We start from the raw sequence: 19056 nt of genomic DNA, 5'->3' as shown, positions 1-19056 counted from the left end.
AAATTAAAGAAACAATAGCAAATATCATAAAAGAAAATGATTATAAAATTGTAAAATGAAGCTAAAGCAGTTTTGAGGAATTTTTTACATCTTTAAATTTTTTCTAAAGAAAAACTTAGCAACCAATGAATTGGGCATGTGATTTTTTCAAAAGATAAGTGAATAATAAATCAAAAATTTCCAACTAAATAAAATAGAAGTTATAAAAAGTTAAAACAGAGACCAGCAAATTGAAATTAAATAATGATTAAACAGAGAAATAAAACTAAAAGGTTTGTTTTTTTTTCGGGGGGGGGAGTATGTTAATAATATGGAAAAATAGCATATATTATCCATATTTAAGAGTAAACATTTCATATAAGGCAAAGAAGTTAGAAACCTTTCCAATAGTACCCCTGGTAAAGTAAGCATCTCTATTACTATTACAACTATTTAACATATTGCTAGAAATGCTAACTTTAGCAATAAAAAAAGGAAAACAAAGAAACTGAAGAAATGAGTATAAGCAAGTGGAAACAAAATTATTGCTTTTTTCTGGTGATATGAAAATTGTCTTAGAAAACTCTAGAAAATCAACTAAAATTAATTGAAATAATTAAAAACTTCAGCAAAGTTACAAAATATAAGGCAACTCCATATCAATCAGCAGAATATAGGCTTTCTGCTTAAGCAGGGCCAGCTAGAAAGAAAAATTCTATTAAAACAACAATAGAAGGCTTAGAATATTTGGGAGTATATCTACAAATATTCATTCAGGAACTTTATGAATTTAATTATAAATAACTCCATAAATACAGACCTAAACTACCTAAATTGATGTACTTATTCAGGGTTGCAACAAGTTATACCCCCTAAATAATGACTTATAGAAAAATAATTTCAAAAATTGATTAGAGAAACAAAAGATCAAGAATCTCAAGGGTAATAATAAAAAGTGGGAAGGAAGGAGGCTGATCAAGACCAGATCTCAAATACCACAAAAGAACAATCCTTAAGAGAGAGAGGAGAGAGACAGAAACAGAGACAGAGACAGAGAACAGATCAGGTACACAACACATGAAATTAAACACAATTGTATGGTATTTGATGAATCACTTGTGAAAAAAAAAGATTCATTATTTGACAAAAGCTTCAGGAAAAATTGGAAAGAAATCCGGTAGAAATTGGATTTAGAATAGCACCTTACACCATACATCAACATAAGCTCCAAATAGATATTTGACTTTTTTTTTGAATCACATAAACAAATTAGAAAAGCAAGGAAGAAATTATCTTTTATATCTTTTGCTAGAAGAAGATTTCATCATTAAACAAGTGATAGAGAAAGAGACAAAGATAAAATGAATAATTTTCATGATATAAAATTTAAAAGATTTTGCACAGTTCTACTAAAATAAAAAAATTGGAATGGAATAAGTAATTTAAAAAATCTTTGTAACATATTTCTCTGACAAAAATTGTGTGCTTATAATATATTTATCCTCATTTGTTGATATCAATTTATAAGACTGAGTCATTCTTAATAGATAAATTATCAATGAGCATGTAATAGCAATTTTCAAAGGAAGAAATCCAAGCTATCAACAGCAACATGAAACATTACTCTAAATACTTGATAATTAGAGAAATTCAGATTAAAGGAACTTTAAAGGTTTTTTTTTTCCTTACACATCTCAGACAGGCAAAGATGACAAAAGAAGAAAAACATAAATGTTGAAAAGGGCTGTGAGAAAACAGGTCTATTATTGCATTGCTGTGAATCAGTTCAGCCACTGTAGAAAGCAATTTGGAACCATGCCCAGAATATTATTAAATTATGTATATATCTTTTACCCAGATAAACTACCACTGGGTCTTTGGCCCCAAAAGAAAGAAAATTAAAAAGAATCTACATAACACAAAAATATTTATAGCAGCTCTTTTCATGGAGGTGTGTCCTCCTATTGAAGAATGACTAAAGAAAGCATGCTTTATTAATGTAGTGAAATATTACTGTGCCTGGGGCAGCTAGATGGCACAGTAAATAGAACACTGGCCCTGAAGTTAGGAGGATATGAGTTCAAGTCAGGCCTCAGACACTTGATACTGTCTAGCTGTGTTGACCCCAATTGCATCAGGGGGAAACAAATATACATATATATATATATGTATATATATATATATATACATATATATATATATGTATATTTGTTTCCCCCTGATGCAATTGGGGTCAACACAGCTAGACAGTATCAAGTGTCTGAGGCCTGACTTGATATATATATATATATATAACTGTGCCAAAAGAAATGGTAAAAGGACCATTTTAGATATAATTGGGAAGATCTGTATGAATAGACACAGATTGAATTAAACGGAAATAGAATAATTCCTACAATAATAGTATTATAGACACCTTTGAAGAACACAATTAATAAACCACAATGCCAAAAGAATGGAGATTAAATATACCATTCATTTCCTGACAGAGAAATGATAAATTTTAAATGCAGAAAAAGACATGCATTTTTAGATATGGTTAATATGCAAATTTGTTTTCAGATCATGCAGCTATATATTGCAGACTTTATTTTGGGATAGTTTTTTTTTTTTTTTTTTTCTAATTTTGTTCAATGACCAGAGGTAGGAGTAATGGGACAATTTTTTTTTTTAAAGCTTATTACTGGGGAAAAAAAAACCCAAATAATAAACTTAAAGTTTTGAATCTAAGTTACTAGAAGGATGCCAGTGACAAGGAGGTATTCCATTTTGAACCTATTGAATCTGATAGATTAATGTAATCTCTATCTATGTGTGCAGCAGACAGTTTGTCATGTATGATTAGTTTTCAGTAGAGAGATTAAACTTACATCTATAGATGTGTATAGAGATAATTATTGAGCACATGAGAGCAGATTAGATCACAGAGAGCATCGAAGGACCAGGACAAAGCCTTGGGAGATACCTATATTTATCATATGGTAAGCCATCAAAGGATACTGATAAGGACTCATCAAATAGTAGAAGAAACAGGAAGAAGCTATCACAAAAATCAAGGAAAGAAATAGAAGCCAGGAATCTGGAAACACCAACAGTGTCAAAAGCTGCATAAGTCAAATGAGATGAGGACTGAGGCAAAGGCATAAGATTTAACAGTTAAGACATCAATGGTAAATTTGAAGAAAACTGTTTTCAACTGTTTGGTGAGATAAACCTGCTAGGATTGTGTGTATTTGTGTGTGTGTGTGTAGACATAGGTACATTCTATATGTGTGTGTGTGTGTGTGTGTGTGTGTGTGTATTTATACATTTATAAATAAAATTTCATTCTTCACAATAGTGATTTCTCTTGCCATGTTTTAATTTGGAGAAAGTGTAATATTAAATCAATGGGGCAGCTAGGTGATGCAAAGAATAAAATACCAGACCTGGAATTAGGAGAACTTGAGTTCAAATCCATTCTCAGACACTTATTAATTGTAACCCTGGGGAAGTCACTTAACAATATATGCCTCAATTCCTCATCTGGAATGATCTGGAGAAGAAAATAACAAGCCATTCCTGTTGCCAAAAAAAAACCAAATTGGGTCATGGAAAGTCAGATGTGACTGAAATGACTCAACAACAATATTAAATCAAAAGGATTCAAGACTTTTAAAACAACAAAATTACCTAGGAATATTACATTTCATAACTGAAATTTATTATTACATTGCTAAGACATATTCTACAATTTTAAAATAAATTTTTGAAATATTTTAGGAAGAATTTCTAAAATTATGAAAAGTTGTCTCTTTTCTATTCTCACATATATAGAGTTTCTTGGAAGTTCCAGAGTAATATTAGTAATATGATATCCTGTAAACATATTTTGAAAGATTTTTCAGAGAGAATACACACAGAGAGACTGATGCCTTTATTTCTAACACACTTTTTCTTTGAGAATTTCAGATGGCTTGATAAAATTTTAGACCGACAACATTGCTATTCACAGGCAAGAGATAAGGCACAAATGGACTATTAGAAATTTAACAATGGAATAAATTTTGTCCCATTCTCCTTCCAAAAAAAGAAAAAGAAAATCATGCACTTTTATAAAGTAAGCTGCTAAAACTGGTTGCCATGAGATTTTTTGGCAAGTGAATTCACCACTATAAGGTTACTATATATTTACATATTTAAATATTATATTTTAAAAATTACACATGACATTTTTTTTTTTTTTTTTGCTGAAACAATTGGGATTAAGTGACTTGCCCAGGGTCATACAGCTAGGAAGTATTAAGTGTCTGAGGCTAGATATGAACTCAGGTCCTACTGACTTTGTGCCATCTAGCTACCCTACACATGATATTTTAAAAAAATCTTTTTAAAAAGGACAACTTACTACTGTCCTCTATATTACAATCTGAAGAACTGATTTTATTTAGAAGCTGATTATAAGCTAACTTTGGAGTCAGAGAACTTGGGGTCTAAGAGCCCACCTCTATTGCTTATGACTTGTATGACCTCAGATAAATCATTTTCCTTTCCTTTCCTTTCCTTTCCTGGGTCTTTGTTTCCTTATTTGTAAAATAAAAGGATTGGCCTAAATGGCCTCTGAGGTCCATTCTATTTATGACTTTTTGTCTATTTTTAAAATGCTTGCCTTTTAGCTGGGGCCATAATTACCTCAGTTTCTTCTCTGCATCCTGAACAATTTTTTTCTTTCTCTTGCCCCATTAATGTAAGCATTATTCATGTTCACATCTTTGACTTCTTTTTCCTTTTCTCTACACTTTTCCTTTTAAAAATATCAGCTTTAACTCCAGGTAAATGATTTCTATTTTTCTCTCTATTTTTATCAGTACCTTATATATTTTGTCAGAAAATCATTTTGTAAGCCTTGAGATACTATAAGAATTATTTTTATTCAAAGATTATCATGTTAAAGAATTGATCACTAAGCTAGATGAAGTTGAATGACAGATATTTAGTCTATTTTCAAAGCCCACAATTAAAGCTTTTCCACCTTAGTAGAATTAGTAGAAACTATTCTCCTGCCATAGGCTTCAGAAATGAAGAGTTACCTCCATGTTATGATGAAGTATGAAAATGGGTAGGATATTGTAGAGAAAATTTCAAAGCTATAATTCTAGGATTAAAAAGTCTTATGCTTTACTGACAGGTATGACTAGAAAGAGAGGAAGGCTGGTCTTGAGGTGAACTTGAGGAACAAGAGATGGACAGAGCTATTGTTCTAGTAACTAACAAATATTAAAGGCCAAGACGGTCTTCAGTATGCTGGATGGATTCTCTATGTATTTATGGAGAGATGTGGATAGGAGCTACAAAATATGAGAAAGCTTAGATAGCTTTCTGTTGATAGGATCACATCACTGAGACACCAAAGCCTTAAAGTGTTATTAGCCATTCAAAAAGAATTTACTGAACACATGCTATATATATGGCAATGATCTAGATTCCATAGGGGCAGCTAGGTGGCACAATGGATAGAGTACCAATTCTAGAGTCAGGAAGATTGATTGTTCTGAGATCAAATTTGAACTTAGATACTTACTAGTTCTGATCTTGGACAAATTAGTTAACCCTGTTTGCCTTCTTTTCCTCACCTATACAATGAGCTGGAGAAGGAAAAAGCAAACCATTACAGAATCTCTGCCAAGAAAACTCCAAATGGGGTTAAGGCTCAACAATAACAACAACCACAAATTCCCTGGGAATTCAAAATGCATGTAATAATAACAACAATAATAATAGTTAGCACTTATAAAAAATTACAAGAAGCTTTACAGGTTATTTCATTTTAATCCTCGCAACAACTTTTAGGATTCAAACTCAGTTCTTAATTTCATGTTCAGAGCTATCAAACCACTACAATTCAGTTGGGGGTGGGTAACGGAAAGATTTTCAAAAAGCTTGGGTACAAGAGTGAGTGGATAAAAAGTACCTCCAAATATACTCAAGGACTGTGGAAATATGAAATGAAATAAAATGAAATGAAATAAAAAGACTTTTCAGAGATTAATCTACTTATGAGGCCTTGCATACTAAACTATTACACTTTTAGCTCAAAGAGTATAAGGCTACTGAAAATTCTTGATTAGGAGGATAAGACATTGGACACAGAACTTTTTTTTTTTTAATAACTTTTTATTGACAGAACCCATGCCTGGGTAATTTTTTTTTTTTTTTTTACAACATTATCCCTTGCACTCACTTCTGTTCCGACTTTTCCCCTCCCTCGATTCACCCCCTCCCCCAGATGGCAAGCAGTCCTATATAAGTTAAATATGTCACAGTGTATCTTAGATACAATATATGACACAGAACTTTCAAAAGCTATTATCTGGGTGACTAGAGAGGGGGAAAATTGGAGATGTGAAAATATCTGAAAGATTATATGTAGAAGAAATATATGAGATTGTGATGCTCTATTATGATAATGACTATAGAAACAGAAGGCCTGAAACCAAGAGCTATTTGAAGGGAAAGACTTATAGTATATGTTGCCTGAGTATATGAGAACTATTGCTCCATGAAGAAGCATCACTGGTACTGTATCAGACCTACTGGGATAAAATGTTTAGCATGAAAGATTGAAATCATTCTCTAACATGAATGATTATGAATTTCAATTATACTTACCAAATCTATTCTACTTTATCAGAGATGATAAAAAAGTTGCCAATATTTGTAATAGTTCTCATAATCAGTCTCCACTTCTACCTGCTACAAATAAGGTGGAAGTAGAAGTGACAGAGGTGGGGAGATATGAGCATATAGGTTTTGGTCTGCCGCCATCTTTGACAACATTTATTCATCTTTGATATACGTGTACTAATCAATGACATACAGAATTACAAAAAAATCAGTGGCAAAACTTTATGAACATAGACATTCAGCATATCTTCTTTTCTTTTACCATTCCTGAATGGTTACAGTGAAATAGAGTCTTACCCACTCTGTGTGTGCACATGTGAGAACAAAGAGAGAGATGGGATGGGAGAGAGAAAGAAGGGGAGAAAGGGAAAGAGAAAGAGAGGCAGAAACAGCAAGAGACAGAGAAGAAAGAGACAGACAGAGAAAGAGACACATAAAGACAGAGAGACAATGATCCCTCTGAGGTCCGTGATTTGTGAGTGATTTCTTTCAAGTTTGGGGTGTGTGCACATTTTCTTTATAAGGGAAAAAGAACTAGAAACTCCCAACATCCCTAGCTCATTAGCAACATCTCTCTATAAGTTTGAAGGAAAGCCAATGATCCTAATTACCCAGTCTAGGGGAGGTGGAAAAGAGCTGAATATAAAGGGAAGCCTGGGTTGTTCATCCTTTCAATCCAGCCAATGGCAAGTAGCCACTGATCCTTTAAGTCATTTTCCTGACTTATGAAGGATAAAGCAAATGACCAAGTTGTTTTCTTCCTTAAACTGAAACAAAATTTAGAATAAGCAAGTAGGTATTCAAATAAATATTTTTTTCTTGTTTTTCTCCTCTAAAAAATTTTGTCTAGGTAATTTAAATATGTTAATAATAAGAACCCTGAATGAGAGACAACATCATCTAGTGTGTAGTGATCTTCTTTGAAGTCAAGAAGGCCTAAATTAAAACTCTGCTTCTGATACTTACTAGCTAAGTGACCATAGACAAGTCACTTAATGTCTCAGTGACCCAAGCAATTTTCTAAGACTGAACTATACATCTGCAACAGTTGAAGTTACTACATCAGTGACTTCTGGATCCCTATACAAAAGAATTTTGCTGTGTATTCATATATATTTTTTTACACTCTCAATTTGTTTTTTACCAGTAGATCATTTATTTTATGAAAATAAGTTTGCAGAATATCTAAATAATTGTATGCAAAAGAATAAGAATTGGACAATAGGCACATCCCAGACGAGGAAATTCCTAACACCTTACCTATTTTGCAATTACTAGTTTTGGAGAATTCCAGGTTAAATGACTTGCTAGACATTTTTAACTTTAAGGCCAGACAATTCCCTTACAGTAATATATATAAAATTCAGTTTTGATTATGCAATTATGTGAATCGATGTTACTTTCTTTTACATGGAAGATACTGAATCTGATAAAATCATAAATAATATACCCAAAGTGGTAAAAAACAAACAAACAAAAAAAAACCCAAGACCTGATACCCTACTCACCTCCTTTCCCTCAAAAGAATAAATAAATCTGTAAACAATGCACAGGAAGAATAGGTTTGACAAAGATTAAAATGAAAACATTTGAACTAGCCACTATTAATATTTTAAGAGTGGTACATCAGTTCCATTTAAAGAAAAGTCATAGAGAATAGGTGGTGAATTCAATTCCGGCATGGCCAAGGTTTCATTCAGTGTCAAAGAAGCTTAAAGTTTTGGGTAACATGCCAGCCAATTAGATTCTTAAAGGAATTCTGAAGCCTAAGATTGCAATTCCTGTAAGTGTACTCTCTAGATGTTTATTTTAGTGTTTGTTCTTTGTTTTTATTTGTTTTGGGAGAAGGAAGAGAAAGGGTTTCTTTTTTATTGTAAAATCTAGAAATAAATATTGATTTTTAAAACGTTATGTTTGGGAGTGACTTACTTTTAAGAGTTTGTAAAACGGAAAGCGTTCCTGATAACTGTTTCATTGTTGAAATAAAGGAAACCGTCTAAGACTTTACCAGCAGCTACACTCTTAGATGAAAGGTTAAAAACTATATAGCAAAACTAAAGAAACCATGTTTAAAACTGCATATAAAGGTTAGAAACTTTGCATGTTTCACCATTTTTCAAAATTATGACTCATTTTAGTAACAAAAATGTTTTCTGAGCTAAGTTTGAACTGCTGGCGCAGATCGGACACCCACAAACTCAAGTCAGTAACAGCCTCCGGCTCCTATGAGATAAAAGGAAAAATAAACTTGAGTATGAGAGAAAGAAAAAAAAATCCCTAATGAGACTAGCTTATAAACGGAAGTAAAACCAAAACTCCCCTGAAATCCCCCAATCAGCAATCCTTATAAATTAATAATTCATCCCTTTCCTCAGCTTTTTTGGCTGCCTCTTTTTAGATAAGAATGATTGTCTCGATTTCCATCTTTTCAAAGCAGGCAGATTTAATCTGCTGCCTCCTTCAGTGTCACGAAATGCATATCCAAATGCATATCCAAATGCTTTGACCTTTCGAAAAGGTCTGCGCAAATGCGGCGCTTTCTGACTACTCTACACGTGCATGATGTTTTGTGGGGGTCATATATTTGTAATCGTGTGCATTTTTGCAGGTGTGCAGTGGCAAACATGCTCTGCTACATGCTACTGAAATGTGCCTAGACGTGTGAATGTATTCTGGCTCTCTCGGGAGGGTTGGGACGGGCGGTGTATGTGTGAATGAGTGTAAAGGTTATAGAACAGTGGCTGGGATTATAACATGTGACTACGTGTGGGTGGTGTGGTGTGTCAGGTTGCATGATCGGTGCATGTGAATGAGGGCACCGAAAAGCTGTGATGTGTGTAGAGGAGAAGGAAGGGTGATATGGAAGCAGTCCCCCATCTTTAGTTATTTAGGGGAGTCTGCCACTGGCACTTTGAAAAGAGTAATAGTCTTTTTAAAAACTGACGAAATGATAATCTCTTGGAAACCTAAGCATACAAAAATCTGTCCTCTAAGGGACAGCCGAGAATTAAAACATGCCTAAAAAGCTAATTCCAAATAGGGGAGTTTCCCCGCTATTTAGCGCCCCCCCCCCACCTCCCCAGTTCCCATCGTTTTCCTCCTCACTCACTATCAAGAGTCAGTCTCCAAAGGCAGACTCTGGTAGGAGTGATTGGGAACCTTAAGGGAGGTGGGGGCATGGGAGGTGAAGGGTTGGGGAGGAGTAGGAATCAGCGGGACTTGCTCTGAGCAGAGAGCCTAGCAGCAGGTATTGAGCGGGGTTTGTGCTAGAAAAGGCGCCGGTCCTCTTTCCCCCGCCACCTCCCTCTCCCCCTTCCTAGTTTTTGCTCCCCGCCTCTGCGCGCTGCCCCGGGCCGCCGCCGCGGGCGCAGAGCTCCAGCGCCAGTATGAGGGGCAGAATGGAAGCAGTCGCTTCACCAGCCGGAGCGGGAGCTGGAGGAGCAGGAGCAGCAGCAGCAACAACAGAGACCTGCAAGCAGCAGAGGCGGGGGTAGGGGGGGGTGGGGTGGGGGGTTAGGACGCGTGCGCACTGCAGGGGCGCCAGATTTGGCGGGAGGGGGAGTGTCCAAAAGCTCTTTGTTTGATGGCATCTCTGTTTACAGAGTTTACTCTTTAATATCAACCTGTTTCCTCCTCCTCCTTCTCCTCCTCCTCCTCTACGATCTCCTCCTCCTCCTCCTCCTCCTTCTCCTGAGAAACTTCATTCGGGTGGTGTGGAGCTCCATTAAGCAGCCGGCGAAGGCAGGGGCAGCCCCCCTCCCCATCCAGTCCCCGCTTCCCGGTGCTAAGTGCCTAGCAGCAGGATGGCCAGGAGACCCAGGCACAGGTAACTTGGAACATGTCCCTCAGTGAGCAGCACGAGTGCGCGAGTTGTGTGGTGTGTGTGTTTGGAAGAGAGTGTGTTTAATAGCCTGTGAGTGAGGTTCTTGCTGAAGTAGCAGGGACCTCGATGCTCCGCTCCAGGGACTGTCAGAGCGTGCAAAGGAACTGGAACACTAATACTGCAAAGAACCTGGAAAAGCAAATGAATGGAAATGTGGAAAAGAGGACTGTATCATGCTGTTGGGAAGGACTCCTTGCGAGTTGCACGGGAAGTCTTTTTTTTTTTTTTTTTTTTTTTTTTGCGAAAAAGGGGGGGCAAGCAAATTATTCTCAAACATTGTCACAATCTAGCACACCAACTCCTAGGTTTTTACCAGAGGATTTAGGGTTTACTGGATTCAGCAGGGGTCCGCGAGTTAAGTTTCCACATAATTCCTGGATGGATGCAATAAGATGTGTTTGGACTTGGATGAGTAGAGCATATGGCAGATATGAAAAAAAAATGTCGGACTTGTTTAGTAGCTGCAGGTAGTTCATTTAAATTTCATTCATTCTTTGTGGAGGTGAAGGATAGTGTCAGCTGACAGGCAGCTGAAGGAAAAAAAGATGATTTTAGGGGCAAGAGAAAAAGAGGCTTTTAGGTTTTCAGATCTTTTCTTTTTGATTTCATTCAACCCCTGGTGCTGGTGCCTCTAATCGCTATTCTTGGGAAGGCTTTTATTTTTGATGCAAACAGCACACACGCGCGCGCGCGCACGCACACACACACACACACACACACACCTCCAGCAGTACTCTGCACACATCATATCCCTACCTACCTAGGGCTCTCACTTCCAGGGATGATGTGATGAAAACTGTTTAGTCTTTGGTCTGAGGCTGGGGAAGAAGCGATAGCATTATAGGCTTGGTGAACTTGTCAGAAACTGTCACTTGGTTCCTTGCTGCAGCTTCCCAGTTTCTGCAACTCTGAGGACCTAGATATCCCAGACTTTAGCACAGGAGAGAATGGACGTTTCCGGAGACATTGTTAAACTACAGGACGATCTAACTTGCTGTGGCCTTTTTAAAGTCTTTCTCGGGGGCAGCATACAGTCAGCAGTTAGTGAAAAAAAGAGAGGAGAGGAAACGCCTCGTGGTTGCTGCTGCTATGGAACAGAGATACTATCCTGGATCTTACCCACCCACCCTCCTCTTCCTGAATGATTCCTGGGGGTTATAGCTCGCACACGTGGATCGCGCTCTAGGCTCGCTTCTACTTGGGCTCCCTTCCCCAGTTACTGAAACCTTCTGCTTACTGGGCAGATGGGAACTATGTAGAGAAGCAGATTGTAGAAGCAGATAGAAACCTCCTGCTAAAGTGCTAGGAAATCCCTCTCCTTTCCTTTTTCCTTTGGGTTTTTTTCCTTGTGGGGAAGGTATGTTTTATTTTTTCTTCTTTCTTTCCTTCTAACTTCCTTTCTCCCCCTTTTAAAGACCGCTGTAGGTGTTTCAAAGTTGGAAAACGAGTGGGTGTAGGAACTCAATCTTGACAGCGGACCATATCGAGTGTGTTCCTGGGTCAGGGGTGAGGTGAAGAGAGAAGGGCAGGAGAGGATTTGGAGTGACCCTGAGGCGGAAAGAATGTAGAGGAGAACTGCCACCTGCATCTCTTCCTCCCTGGCATTTTTTCCTTTGGGGCAAGAACCGAGACTGGAGCTCAGTTGTGGCCAGGAAAAGAACTGTGGCGAGAAGAAACGGGAGAGAGGGCGAGAGACTGGGGAGGGAACATTGGAGCTCAGAGGGTTTGCGTTCTTTCCTTCTTCTCTACCTCCCCCTTTTCCCCCCACCCCCTCCCACCCCCCATCCCCCCGCCACTGCTCCTTCCCATTTGGTTTTGTTTATCTTTAAGGCAAACTGGAGAAATTTTTATTTTCCTTCCTTCCTTCCTTCCTTCCTTCCTTCCTTCCTTCCTTCCTTCCTTCCTTCCTTCCTTCCTTTTTCCTTTTTTTTTTTTTTTTTTTTTTTTTTTTTTTTTCCTGAACGCAGACTGAGAAGAGTAAAGGGACTGAGAGGAAAGGAAACAGCGAGGGAAAGAGGTAATGGGAGCGAGGGCAGCTCTGAGGAACGCTCTGTTGTGGAGTGAATGAAATGAGTGCGCCCAGGTCTCCTTGACCTTCTCTCTGGGCGCGCGGAATGTCTGGAGAGTGGCGACAGCGCCTCGGGTCCTTTGAGGTCCCCCAGGTAGCAGAGCTGGGAGGGAGGAGGAAAGGGGAGGAGAAGCAGCCAGGGGAGGGGTAGGGAGGAGCGCGAAGCGGAGTCCTCTAAGGAGAATGGAGAAGAGAAAACGGGCGGGCTGCGGAAGGGACTTGGGAACTGATAATACATCGGGTCCGCCAAAGGAGTCTGAACCCCATTTCTAGAATCACGGTAGCTGCCACAAGTCACTTCCTCCTGTTCTCCTCCCTCTTTCTGTCTCTACCCCCACCCCTCTTTTTTATGAGATGGTTACACGGTATGTTTCCTTAACAGAAAGTTATATTCATAGTTGTATAGCTTTTTAACCGCACTTCGGACTAGCAGGTGGGGAACCTTGTGCCTTAACCCTTTCAAGCGGCCTTTGAAAGTACTCTCTGCCTGCCAGTTGATTCTAAGATCTTGTCAAGTAGATAAGGTGGGGGGGAGTTATTTCAGGTCCTCAGTAGAAATTAATCATGCTACAGATGCATGCTCCAGAGCATCTCAGAGCAAGGAGATAATTGCAAGATGTCAAGTTAGTACAGTCTTTCCTCTTAAACTGTTCATCTCTTTTAGGGCTACTTTTTTCCTTAGGAAGCTCATTCCAAGGGTAGCCATGGCTCAGAGCTCAGAAATCAACTAGCCCAATAGGCCCATTTCACAATGGGAAATAAAAGTGCAAAGAAGCAAAGTGATTTGCCCAAATTCACACATCTAATGGGGATTTGAACTCTGATCTCTCTTTTAAAATTCAGCATCCTTTCTACAGCATCATATTGATTCTCAAGGGCATACTAGATTTATCACCAGACAGTCCAACGAAGCAGAGGTGTTTCTTTATACAATCTCCTGTCCCCTCTTATACAAACTTGGTTTTCACAGTCACTTCTAATTCTAGTTTCAGATGAATTCAGTACATAGAATTATGGAATATTAGATATAGATCGAACCTTAGACATTATTTAGTAGAAAACTAATTATACAAATGAGGAAACTGAGGTAACGTGTTAAAAATAACTTGTCTAAGGCCACAAAGCCTCTTAGGGCAGACAATTCTAGTTTTTAACTCTTAATCCACTATTCTTTTCACAGCACCCTTCTGTCTTTCCTCTTAATTGCTCCCACTGGGCTGTTCTGTGTGAATTGTTATCTAGGTGCTTTTTTTCCCCAAGGAAGAAGATTATTTATGCCCATTTCTTAGCTTTGCAAGTAAGGTTTTGAGTTCTGAAAACTGAATTTTTAGGTTCAGATAAACTGAAGGAGAAAGTTAAGGAATGAACTTGCTTCTATTGCTTTCAAATTAAGTTGGTCATTTTAATTGTGCATTGATTTTGCTACTAGTACTAAGTAGGAATGTTGAGCAAAGAATTAAAGATTGAGGTCATAGTCTTGATCTGTGAATTCTTGATGTTGATCTTGAGTTTCCATAGCATCACAGATTTAGAGCTAGAAGGAACCTGGAAGTTATTTAGACAAACTCTCCCATTTTACTGATGAGCAAACTGAAGCTCAAAGAGATTAAGAGACTGCCTAAAATAACATTATATAATAGAGCTAACATTCAAACTCTGGTCCTGTGACTTAAGGTTTATCCCACCAAGAATTTAAATTTTTTTTTTGTTTAGTGTATATAAATTGTCGTTTTATATGAAAATGAAGAGTGGGCATTGAAGTGCACTTCAGTGGGCATTTTTTTCTTCCTTGTAAGTTTGTTTGGTGATAACATTTATAGTTAAATTATATGCTTCTTATCTGACACCTTGAATGCTGATCTTGAGTACTAGAAATACTAGTTGAATTGGAGTCAATAATTCAGTTCAGTTTGAATTTTGGCTTTAAAATTTATTTGCTGTGTCAACATAGGCAAGACTTTACCTCTCTCTGAGCCTTGGTTTCACAGTCAGTACAGTGGATGCATAAAAATTCATTGGGCAATATATTATTTTACATTAATAAAACCACCTCACAGGCTTGTTGTGAGGAAAGTGCTTTAAATAAATGTGTGCTATTATTACTACAATTATTGAGCACATAAATAAACATTAAGTATAGTGTACTTCAAAAGAAATCAGAAATTTTTAATTTTGGTTAACTGGATAAGTTAAAAGCTCTTTTGAAAGCAGTTATAGGTTCCTTTTAAACTTAAAGACTGCCTTTGGGGGAAAATCCCTTACTCATGAATTAGGTGAGTTATAGAATATCTAAAGCACAATTTGAGGTAGTAATTGGTTTGAAGTAGAAAAGTGTAAGTAGATTCTAAATACTAAATAGCTTCATAAATCATTTGGTTACTATGGAAACAATGCATTGTAAATTTCCCCACAAGTTGACACTTCTGACCAGCAGATCTGGTCAGGTTTGGTATTTGGTATGCCTGTTTATTTACAAAGTAGATTGCTTGTTGGCTATGTTTTTCTTCACTTTTAAAATTCTATTCACTCAGATATTTCCTATTCTTTCAAAATTAAAGGTATGGCTATAATTACATTATTGAAAAGAATTACCACTTGAACCCTTTTTCCCCTTTTAATAAGATGGGAACTCCTTTGGGATAAAATAATGGATTTGTTTATTATGTTTTAGAAAATATTCTTTAAGAGATGTGACATATAGGACTAAAAGAGTTGAGTGTGCACTTATATAAAGGATAGAGGCTCTTGTTCTCTTTATTGTCCCAAGCACTATTTTAAATTTAAACTTTTATTGGTTGAAAGATTGCCAAATGGGTAATTTGTTACTGATCTAACAGAAACAACAGGTCTCAACATGTACAGTAATAAGAAAGGTGCCAGTTCTTTGCTTGTATCTGTGGATACCCAAAACAGCAGAACCAGTTCACAATACTGGGACAACAGAATGCAGAACAAAATCTTGTTGTGCAAGTTTTCAAAGTTTTATCTTCATAACCTTTGAAAAGATTATTGAGAAGTGTGTGTGTGTTTTGCAATTCAGTAATTTAATTCCTCTTGTTCCATTTTATATCTGCTCATGTTTATTTTTGTAGCATATATAGTAGTGATGAGGATGAAGAAGATATTGACATATACGATCATGACTACGATGGACTACTTCCCAAGACTGGGAAACGACACTTAGGAAAAACCAGGTGGACCAGAGAGGAGGTAATTGTTAGTGTACTTTATTACCTGATGAAAACCTAGATTTTTTTTAACCATTAGAAAACAGAAATAGAACCAAATTACAGGTGCTTAAATGATTCCAGAAAAAGAAATAGATTGCCTTTTGCCATAATGTCAGCCAATCATTCAGAACACTTAGCAATGCAAAAATCTGTGAGAAACGTTGGCATCTATACTTCTTAACATCCCATAACTAGAAGATGGACAGTGTTTAATTCAAATTAGTTTATTGGAAAGCTTGATTTTTCTATTAGTAATAATAGTATTTAAATTCATCAAGTTTTGTATTCTCAGATAAGAAGTTAATATTTTGTTATATGAAATCTTTTGGTCTCAGTGTACTACAGAATTTTGTAACTTCTATAAATTGCCTTTATTTAATATAGTAACTCACATTTGTATATACACAAGGAAAGCAGACAGTTGATACCTATCATATACAGGAAGGGGAAGAGGAGAAAGAGGGAGACTTAGAACATTCATCTTGTTTATCTATTATGCATTTGTCCCTGATTATCCCTAAGAAACATCTATATATTGGCTTTAAGAGTTATTCTTAAATGTTTAAGTCAGTGTTATGCTAGTGTTTTCACCCAATGTGAATTTTGTTATGTTATGTTACACTTGCAAAAGTATAAAGGCTATCACATTGTTAGAGGCACAGATTTAGATAGGGTTGAATACCAAAGTCCTGCATATTTGTAGGATAGATTGCCTAGTGCTTGTGACATTGTTACCATATTCTGGTAAAGGTTACTTTGTTTCCATTGTAGGTATATTAATTCCTTAATATATAATCATCCAGTGTTTATACTACAAGAGTATAATAAATTTTAAGAAATATAAAGTCTTCTATTTCTTAGATGAAAGAGATACAATTAAATAATTACATTTTTTTTAACTTTTTTCCTCCTCCCAATTCAATGAGCACTATTTGTTAAAGCACCTGCTATACATAAGGTATTTTACTAGGCAAACATGAAAAACAGTACAATTTCTGCCTTCAAAATGTATAGAAGCTAATAATTTTAGACATTATCAATGGTTATAGAAAAATTCATAAGTGAATTCATTGTTGAATAGCTTTTTTCTGCAATTATGAAAAATCTGTTGCATTTTGGGAGTCAGAGATTTAAAAATAATTTGTTATTGATTTTTTCTTTTTTTTTCATTTTAACTTAATTATAGCTGTAGAACTAATTGCTTGATGAACATTATTTCTTTTGATTGTCTCAGGATGAGAAGCTAAAGAAGCTAGTGGAACAAAATGGAACAGATGATTGGAAAATCATTGCTAATTTTCTTCCTGTGAGTAATCAATTGCTTATAATCTTTTAAAAACAAAGCAAGATATTTTGATAAATTGTATAACATTCTAATTGTTCAATCACACATAATAGGTAAACAATTTGGGAGAAACACTTTGATCCATAACTAATTTTTGATATAATGTAACATAATATGAGATTTTACTGTTAGCTGAAGAGTACCATTTTGAACAATTTTACTATGCCATCTTATAGTCTAATTACCATCAGAATAATAAGAATATTTTACTTAAATGTGTTAAATAATGAACATTTATTAAATATTAATATAAAAGAAATTTTATGTGCTTGGAATACAAAGACAAAAATGAAATAGATTTTGTCTTCAAGGAGAATGGAGGTGGTATAACCTATATCCAAATAAAAATACATAGGTGGTCATTTCAAGAGGTTGAAATCACCCAACATCTGGGGGTGGGAGATCAAGAAATAAGTAAAACTTCAGTTATTTTGGAGGTGACTTGAACTATGCTTGGAAAGAAATTCTTTGGCTCAAGGAGAAATAAATGGAAATAATAGCTAGACAGATTTAAGCTGGATGGAAAGAAGATATAGCCTAATAAGAAAACAGAAAGGGCTTCCCTTGGAGATGATGGATACTATCTCATTGAAGGTCTTCAAGCAGAGTCTGAGTGATTACTTGCCATCTTTATTTAATTTGAAGGAATTATGAAATGACATTGGCGATTTGTGGTATAATAGATTAATTTAACAATGAAATACAAATTTCTCAGTTCAGAAGATAAATTTATTTTAGTTAATTATGATAGCTGTCCACAAAGCATGACAGTTCTCTTGGTTTCTTTAACATCTAGTTAGTTAGTCATTATAGATGTCTCACTACTGGTATAACTAATAGTTATTTAATGTCCATTTATCATATTGATCAATGTAATGGGGCTTCTCTTAAAGCCATAGAAGAGTTCTTAATTTAGTAACCACAATCTGATTTTTCAACTTACATTATTTTTTCCTGCTTAATCTTTAATTTTTTTCAGCAATTAATAAGAAATAGAAAGAATTCCAGTGATGTAATCATGCTTAGAAATACTGTTGATTTTTCATTTTATAGAATTATACATAAAATTGAGTATAGAAATAAGTCTTTAAGTACTTTTAAAGTAATATTTTAACTACAATTTATTTCCTTTTATCTAGAATCGGACAGATGTACAGTGCCAGCATCGATGGCAAAAAGTACTGAATCCTGAACTAATCAAAGGACCATGGACAAAAGAAGAAGATCAGCGAGTAAGTACCTTCTTTTCTTTTGTTTGAATCATTATATAGAAAATTTTCAGTACATTGCTGTAAGTTACAGAACTTGAGATGAAATATGCCAATAGAAAACATAGGACACTTTACCCCCACTTCCAGTCAATGAAAACAGTTTTGAAGAAACTTCACTGAAGATACTTTAACACTGCAGAATGATTACCCTGATACATTATATAGCACTAACATATCAGGTGATTTTTGTATGTTTATCTGAAGGTGATAGAACTTGTACAGAAATATGGTCCGAAACGTTGGTCTGTTATTGCCAAGCACTTGAAGGGAAGAATTGGAAAACAATGTAGGGAGAGGTGGCACAACCATTTAAATCCAGAAGTTAAGAAAACCTCCTGGACCGAAGAGGAAGACAGAATAATATACCAGGCACACAAGAGACTGGGGAACAGATGGGCAGAAATCGCAAAACTACTGCCGGGACGGTAACGTCATCAGATTTATTTATTAAATGGGAAAGGAAAAGGAATGGGTGTTAAGCATTCCATTTTAAATATTGAAAAATGGCTTAATTACATACTGTTAGTCATAAATGTTACATAGCATAAAACAGAAGCATAGACTTCTTTATCTGGAAGGGACCCGAGAGGTCATCTAGTACCACATCCTCTTTTTAC

The 19056-nt window shown here is 36.0% G+C and overlaps 1 protein-coding gene across 4 annotated transcripts in view; it reads left to right on the top strand.

Moving 5' to 3' along the window:
• Positions 1-10191: 10191 nt before the first annotated feature.
• MYB (MYB proto-oncogene, transcription factor) overlaps positions 10192-19056 on the top strand; it is a 38173-nt gene continuing 29308 nt past the window's right edge. For 3 of the 4 annotated variants that reach the window (XM_031964233.1, XM_031964232.1, XM_003769474.4), the window contains exons 1-5: positions 10192-10468; positions 15686-15803; positions 17058-17129; positions 18308-18400; positions 18644-18864. In XM_031964233.1, coding sequence (XP_031820093.1) covers positions 10446-10468; positions 15686-15803; positions 17058-17129; positions 18308-18400; positions 18644-18864 — 527 coding nt within the window. In that variant the 5' untranslated portion in view covers positions 10192-10445. The remainder of the gene's footprint in view (positions 10469-15685; positions 15804-17057; positions 17130-18307; positions 18401-18643; positions 18865-19056) is intronic. The other variant, XM_012549349.3, reaches the window with a different exon arrangement.

Source organism: Sarcophilus harrisii, chromosome 4 (assembly GCF_902635505.1).
Source record: "Sarcophilus harrisii chromosome 4, mSarHar1.11, whole genome shotgun sequence".
NCBI lineage: Eukaryota > Metazoa > Chordata > Mammalia > Dasyuromorphia > Dasyuridae > Sarcophilus > Sarcophilus harrisii.
This window is presented reverse-complemented; position numbering and strand designations above follow the sequence as displayed.